The sequence below is a fragment of the Alligator sinensis genome, unplaced genomic scaffold (genome assembly GCF_000455745.1).
Source record: "Alligator sinensis unplaced genomic scaffold, ASM45574v1 scaffold1144_2, whole genome shotgun sequence".
Lineage (NCBI taxonomy): Eukaryota > Metazoa > Chordata > Crocodylia > Alligatoridae > Alligator > Alligator sinensis.
The window spans coordinates 117,552-125,983 of NW_005843031.1; the positions used below are offsets into that span (position 1 = coordinate 117,552).

Below are 8,432 nucleotides of genomic sequence, written 5' to 3' on the forward strand. Positions count from 1 at the left end.
GCGATATGTGGGGCCAGGATATATGCTCAGACATATGTGACAGTGAGCCAGGAGCATGTGGGCACCTGGAGCCAATGAGCTGAGTGGGCAGTGACCTCCCCAAACAGCTCCCCACCAAGTCTCTCAGTCTTGCTTTTGAAGGACCTTGTGCCTTCCCTCCCCTCCCTGCAGTCTAGAACCTTGCTGCTGAGACAGGTGAGGGATGGGCAAAGCATAGAGAATAATAGAAAATTAGGGCTGGAAGGGACCTCCTTGCTCATCAGGCCTCTAGGGCAAGTCACAGTTGTGCAGGTGGAAAACAGTCAGGAAAGGTTTTTAGACTGAAGGCGTGACTGCTCCGACTCCAAGCTAACACTAAGCTGATCAACATTTGTGTGGCTAAAAGTACAACATATAACAAGGCCCTAACTGTGGTCAATAAACTGTTGATCCCACTGCTAGAAATAGTCTAACATTACAGTCTATGGAGACACTTCCCTTAATCTGGGAGGTCAGTGGATTAAACTGATGATGATTGTTGCTGGACTCTGCAATCATAATAAACTCAGTGTGCCCCATACACTGAACCTCTAAATAAATTCTTACTCTCAGAGCTCTGAGTTTGCAATAAACAATAAACTTTGGGCCTGATTTGCCCTTTCAGACTTATGTTCTCACAGTGTTTTTAGACAAGGTTAATTCACCACTATCCCCATTACCCAGTTATTCTTTCAAATTTAATTCATATTTTACAAATGAAAGGAGAGATCTGTAGCTTATAATATATGCAGTAAAGTATACAGGGCAGATTTGTCCTTAAAATAGTTGTCCTTACTTTTCCTTATCTAATTTAGAATGTTGTTTTGTGTTGTGGCTATGGCTAAATCCTTTAATGACAGAAATCTTCAGAAGTTAATGGATTAAAGCAGGATGACTTTGGACCTGGCTATTCATCTTTCTTTCATTTGATTCCCATGATATACAATGATGAATGTAGTTGTAGCTTATGTTTACTTTTCCATTGTGACATTATATTTGGGAAGGTTTCAACAGAATAGTACTGAAGCTTGGAAGACTCAGTACTACTGTTTGCTATTATGGTTATAAAGGTTTTATAGTATACTTATTACCATACCTGTAGTTTTAAGCAGGTTTCGGAATCAAGAAAAGTCCTGAGTTTCTCTGATTTTCATAACATTTCTTACCTCTGTCTTGGCAAGCGGATGAGTGGTTGTCTATGACACCTCTTACTAAGGCTAAAGAGTTTATGAACAATTTTCTGTGCCTTTAGGAACAGTTGTTTCATGCTGTTTTCCAGTTGCTCGTAGCGACGCTGAAAATTAGAATCCATTGTCCACAAATGCATTATGGAGGAGGTGTTGAGGAAATAGTTCATGGGCAGTCTTTTCATAAATAACTTGAATTCATCTGAAAAATGGCAAAATTCAATACTTTTTAATTATGTAACTATTACTATTTTGAAACAAAATGTAACTTTTCATCTGATTGAACTTGAACAGCCATTTTCAATAAAAAATGTAATTACCAATGTTAATAAAATAGATAACAAAGAAGAGATGCATGCCTACATATCTTAAACATTAATTCAAAATTAAGATTAAATACACATGGAAACATTATTTTCCATTACTATGGCATAAAAATGCTTTAGTTTGTGAACAGATTGAATTGGTGTGGCAACCTATATGTGAGTTGATCTGTGTAACTCTTTTTTAAGAGTCCACTTAACCCATGCTGTATGGAAGCTAAATTAGCTTACATCTTAAGGAAACAACTACTAAATGACTGTAGTTTAGTTTCTACTTACCATGGGATATGAAAACACACAAAGCAGTTACTGCAGAGCAGCTGATACATAATACATCCCCTGCTTTTAAGAAACTATAATTTGTTCATCTGTCAACACCTTTAAATTAAATGAGAATCATGTCTGCTTATCTTCATTTTCAGAACCCAATTAAGCAAACAGATGCGTGTGTGTGTGTGTGTGTGTGTGTGTGTGGAGACACACACACACACACACATATATATATCTATATCTCTTTACTTATATATACATACATATGTCATTACCAATGTTAATAAAATAGATAACAAAGGGGAGATGCATGCCTACATATCTTAAACATTAATTTTAAATTAAGATTAAATATACATGGAAGCATTATTTGTATGTATGTATGTATACATATGTATGTGTGTGTGTGTGTGTGTATTTTTTTTTTCTTGTGAAGAATAGAAATAATAATTGGATAGAGGCAGAATGGTCAAGTAGTTAAAGAAGTAGTCATATGCAGGAGCATCTGGGATTCAGATTTCTGCTTTGCCATATGCTTTCTTTGTCACCTTTTCCCAAATAGTTAGGGCCAGATCTCTAAAGATATTTAGACATCTAGAGGTGCATTTAGGGGCCACTTGGAATTTTTAAAAGTGCTTTTAAAATCTTTCCCTCAACCTATGTCCCATCAATACAATGTTGATAATGGGATTTTTTTATGTCACAAAGACATTGCGATAATAAACACACTGAAGTTTGTACAGTACACAGACACTCTGGTAATGCACGCCAAATAAGTCTTTAAGATAGAATTCTATTGACTTCCATGGGACTATGCACTGGTTTACATGTAAGATTTGCACATTGATAATAGAAAAATATAAAAATTATAACTGCACCAGAATTCATTTTGGGGTGTGGGGGCTCCCATGCTTCCAGAGATCAGTATATGTCCCCCTCCCCCTCCACCACCCTTCTTTTTTTCCAAATTCATTGTGTAGTGAAGTCATGATTGTTTCACAATTAGGCCTTAACCCAGTGTGGTGCTTCATTTGGGTAGGATCTGCCCAAGTTCAGTGATCCATCTGTGTGAAACAGTTTTAGAGTTGTGATGTTTGTTATATTCAAAACTGCTTTGAATTGTCCATTGCCCCCCACCCCCTTTTTCCAAGAGGAAATGGCTTGTACTTTGTGAAAAGGTATGATTTGGCAAAATAAAAAATAGGCTTTTATTAAACACATAAATAAATAAATAAATAAATTGATATATGATACAGATGTAAATGTATATATGTATAAGCTTAACATTTTTGTATTTCAGTTTCTTTATTAAAAAAACAAAAAATTGCATTGAAAAAATGGATAAAAATGGAAAGAAAATGTCCAAATTTTGGTGGTAGAAAAATAATTATTTCAAGACAAAGTGAAATTACATATCCACCATCTGGGTCTATTATGAAAGTAAACATTTCAGTATCATATCTTCATTGAAGGTTTAAAAATTATAAGAAAACTCTTATGAAAACATATATTTTTTAACATGTCAATCAGAAAGATAGACAAGATGCAAGGTATGTGTTTTACTTTAGACCACACAGTTATTAAATTATCCAGGAACTCTATGGCATTTAACATACAGTGCAGATCACTGTTATTTTCTAAATCATTTCTATCTTTTGAAGGACTGCTATCATTCCTACATCTCTGCAGACTCAGTTTGTTGTTGGGATACTAAGGCTCTCCCTTTGTATGAAAATGAAGACTCTAAGAAAAGTGTTTCCTTATTGTTTCCCATCTAGAAGCTCAACCACAATTCTTTGGTGTTTTAAGAAAATGTTTTTCTCTAAATCAACATATATTTCTGGTTCAATTGGGGAATAGATTTCTATGGCATGAGTATTTACACTACACAAATGCAAATTTGAAACATTTGAATGTTACTTTTGCATCTACTCCAAGGGGTCCAGGACCTTCTCTGATGAGAGCACCAACCCTCTGCCTTAACTGTGAGGAAAAAAATCTTGCCCTGGTGCTGAAAAAGGAACTAATACTGTGGTGACAGACGACCACAAAAATCTTGTTTTTCTTTAAGATGAAGGGTAGGTCAATAAATTATACTTAGTTGTGTTGAAAGAAGGCTCTGTCTGGAGGGATGCAGGTTATCACCCCAAATCCATGGGATGGGGAATCCATTAAATGATGCCACCCCTTTCTTCCTACTGAAAAAAATGCAATGACTCTCCCTTTAAGATTGTAGAGAGCAGATTTTAACCTTTGGACCCCTGCTAAACCAAATGGGGCAGCTGACAACTGACACCCAGGAAAAAGCTAATCTGCTTAATGATTGCTTTGTGTCAGTTTTTCACCATCCCAAAGGGACCACCCTCCCTAACATGATGTGGTATGGCCAGATTGAGGATGAAAACACACCCATAATTAGCATAGATCTTGAGAAACTGGACACCCTCAGAGCAGCTGGTCCAGGTACATTACACCCAAGAGTGCTAAAGGAACTGGCAGACATCATAGTGCGGCCACTGGCAAGAATATTTGAGAACTCATGACACTCAGGAGAAGTACCTGAAGATTGGAAGAGAGCCAATGTGGTGCCTATCTTCAAGAAAGGGAGGAAAGAAGATCTGGGAAACTACAGGCCAATCAGTTTGACCTCAATCCCTGGAAAGATCTTGGAAAAAAATTATCAAAGAAACCACTCTCGACAGGTTAACAGAAGGCAACATGCTGAGGGATAGCCAGAACAGGTTTGTTGAGGGTAGGTTTTGCCTGATCAATCTCATTTCCTTCTATGACCAGGTGACACATCACCTGGACAAAAGGGAAGAGGTTGATATTATATATTTGAACTTTTTTAAAAGCCATTGACCTGGTGTCCCATAATGTCCTCATGGAAAAATCAGGCAATTGTGGCCTCGACTATCCTACTGTCCAATGGCTGGAGAACTGGTTCAAGGTTGGACACAGAAAGTGGTAGTCGATGGAACTGAATCAGTATGGCACCCAGTGACCAATGGTGTCCCCCAAAGCTCTGTTCTTGGACCTGTACTCTTTAACATCTTTATAAACAATCTGGACTCTGGTGTCAGAAGCAGACTAGCTAAGTTTGCTGATCACACCAAACTTTGGGGAAGAGTGTCCACACTTGAGGATAGGCTGGTGATACAGGCTGACCTTGATAGACTTGCAAGGTTGGTGGATGTAAACCTGATGGCATTCAATACAGAGAAATGCAAGGTGTTCTACCTCAGGGGGAAAAAACCCACATCACACTTATAGGCTTGACAGTCACTAGCACTACAGCTGAAAGAGATTTGGCGGTCATGACTGACCACAAGATGAATATTAGCTATCAATGCAATACTGTAGCTGGCAAAGTGAACAAAACTCTGGCTTGCATCTACCAATGCTTCTCAAGCAAGGCCCAATATGTCATCTTCCTAATGTGCTTGGCCTTGGTGAGACTGCAACTGGAGTACTGCAAACAATTCTGGGCTCCACAATTCAGAAAGGGCACGGAGAAGCTTGAAAGAGCCCAGAGGAGAGCCACACACATGATCAGAGGGCAAGAGAGCAGGCCATATTAAGAGAAGCTGGGACATGGGACTCTTCAGCCTGGAGAAGCTCAGGCTCAGGGGTGACTTGGTGGCAGTCTATAAATACATAAGGGATGTGCATCAGGATCTAGGAGAATGCTTGTTCACCAGAGGATCCCAAGGAATGGCAAGGTCCAATGGTCACAAACTCCTGCAGACCATTTTAGGCTGGACATAAGGAAAAACTTCCTTACTGTCCGAGCCCTGAAGGCTTGGAATAGACTCCTCTCAGTGGTGGTGCAAGCACCTACTCTGGACACTTTTAAAAAAAACAGTTGGATGCTTATTTTGCTGGGATCCTTTGACCCTAGCTAATTTCCTGCCCCTTCAGCAGGGGGCCGGACCCGATGATCTTACGAGGTCCCTTTCAGCCCTAATGTCTATGAAATGTATGAAATATTTGTTCCTTGTATCACTATAATATCACAGGGAAGTAGGGAAGGAAGGGACTTCACAAGTTCGAGTAGTTGTGCTGCCTGGATGGGATCAAGGCAGGAACATCCCTGACTAAACCAATCCAGCCAAGTGCCTGTCCAGATTGCCCTTGAAAATTTCCAGGGATGGAGACTCCACAACTTCTCTAGGTAGCCTATTCCAATGCTTGACCACCTTGATAGTCAGAAATTTCCTAGTTATCTCCAACTTAAACTTCCTCTCCTTCAGGTTATGGCCATTGTTCCTAGCCCAATCATTAATGAAGGTTTTGAGCAAGATTAGACCAAGGAAGGACCCCTGAGAAAACTCCTTGCACCTGGACAATGAGCCACTGACAATTGAGTATGATGATACAACCAGTTATGTATCCACTTTACAGTGCTTTCATCTAGTCTGTATTCATGTTTCTTAATGAATGAAAATATTGAAGGAGACAGTATCAGAAGCCTTCCTAAAGTCAGGATTTGACTACCGTAAGCAAGCAACAGAATGAGAGAGCTAGATGATAAAGTTAGCATGGGTATGTGGCCTTCCAAAAATAAATAAATAACTAAATAAACAAACAAATAAATAAGATTATGTCCTCATCCCTTAAACAGATACATTTCATGGTCTGTGAATCCACAACATGAACTCCTACCACTCAGAGATGATTAAACTATTACACTCTAATGAACAGCATACCAGCCATTCCTGATGATTAACAACCTTCTGAGCTACAGTGCTGGAGGCATACACGTTTCTAGTTAGACAGATATGTGAAAAGCAAGGATTCTTGTATGTTTTATATCTACTGAATATTTTATTGGATATAGATAGATAGATAGATATTCCTAGAGCATGATCTTAGATTATGGGTTACTATATAATTCCAGAACTCCCCAACCTTAAGGATAGGTAGACATGAAGTATACATGCAACCATGTATGTCATACTATATCCAAACTCAGTTGATCAGAGCATATGACCTAAAATGATACAGATAGATTAATCTATCTAGTTTACTTGACTATATTTTGATAATTTTGGAAACTAAAGATTCTTTCACTATTCTGGCCCATGCACAGAGATGACATTACACTTATATTATACGTTAGGCATGAATGGAAACAAAATTAAAACTATAGGAAGCAAACATTTTTTGGCTAAAGAAATGAATGCATGCTCTTATGAATGAATATTCTTAGTCTTTAATTGACAAGGAATGTTTAAGGTATATATATTTAAAATCACATTGAAATATCTTTCCTTTTTTCTTTGGTAGTAGGATGAAAATGTCTCTGTAGTTCACATGTTAAATTTAGTTGCCTAAGTTCTGAAGTGCTTTTTGGAACTTTTGCCAACTATCAAATGCTTATTCACTGCATCAATGATATCCAACATTTTTAAGTGGCGGGCTAGATTGGCAGTATCCAGTCTATCCATGAGCCAGATCAGCAAGTGCTCCTGATCCAGGGCCCAGGTGGACCTAGTGGACACCATTTGGTGGGGAGAGAGCAGGCTGTTTGACTCCAGTGCAGCTCCACAGGGGAAAGAAGCTTGACCTGGCCCAGTGGAGAGGGAAGGGGGCACAGCCAGGCCCCAATCCAGCCCCACAGAAAGGGAAGGGGGTGTGGTCTGATTTTGGGGGGAGGAAGTATGTCCATGCTCCAATTTGCTCCACAGGGGGGAACGGGCCATGGCCCAGATCCAATGGAAGGGAAGGGGATGTGGCAAGACCCTACAGGGGAAGGCAATATGGCCAGGCCCCAACCTGGCCATGTAGGAAGGAAAGGAGGCATGGCCCAGCCCCAGTCCAGATGTGGGGGGAATGACCTGCCTGCACTGGGAATGGGGCTTGGGGATTTGGCATAAGTTAGGGTGGCTGTATTAATAGCCACTGCTCCCCTGCTACCAAATTTTCAGACCCATGGGGAGCTCTGCAGTCCAGATGTGATATCATGGTGGTCCACATTTGGCTCACAGACCAGAGGCTGACCACACCTGCACTACATAGTTTCCTTTCATAGTAAAATATATTCTGTGGAAGTATCAAAATCCATATAAGGTGATGCAGAAAATACAACCAAGCGGATTGATACCGGTATGACAGACCCCGAATCTGGCTCTCTGATATGATTTCTTTTACCTTTTGTTTTCAGTAAAGCTGAAACAATGTTAATTTAAGGTGTAAAATAAGCTTCTTTTCCACAAACTTTAATAGGAAAGCAGGGACAATATTTGTCTTATCTTACCCTTTCAAAAATTATTTCTTATATATTTTTAATGTTATTTTCTTCCTGGATTGATTTAATTATACAACATAGAAATACCATGGATCAATTATCTAGCTACCTGATCAAGTGCATAATGAAGTACAGGGATTAAGGCATCACACTTTTCATGACTCCAAAATAGTAGAGCAGAATGCCCTTTTGCTGGAATGAAATTAGGCCTTTATACTAAGAAAAGGATACATGCATGCACACACACTCACTAAAATCAATGTATCTGTTTCCATCTTTAATTTACAAACTTGTGCTTAAATGTATCACTGTGCTGCTTCACATTCATGATCATACATTTTTTTCCCAGGTCCCTACGCCAAAGGGAAAGATCAGTTTAGGGAA

At 39.2% G+C, this 8,432-nt stretch overlaps 1 protein-coding gene across 1 annotated transcript in view; it reads right to left on the reverse strand.

Annotated features, from left to right (window-relative positions):
* LOC102383839 (BMP/retinoic acid-inducible neural-specific protein 3) overlaps positions 1-8,432 on the reverse strand; it is a 156,474-nt gene that overhangs the window by 54,734 nt on the left and 93,308 nt on the right. The window contains exon 6 of the mRNA XM_014526351.2: positions 1,185-1,407. Within this exon, the coding sequence (XP_014381837.1) occupies positions 1,185-1,407 (223 nt within the window). The remainder of the gene's footprint in view (positions 1-1,184; positions 1,408-8,432) is intronic.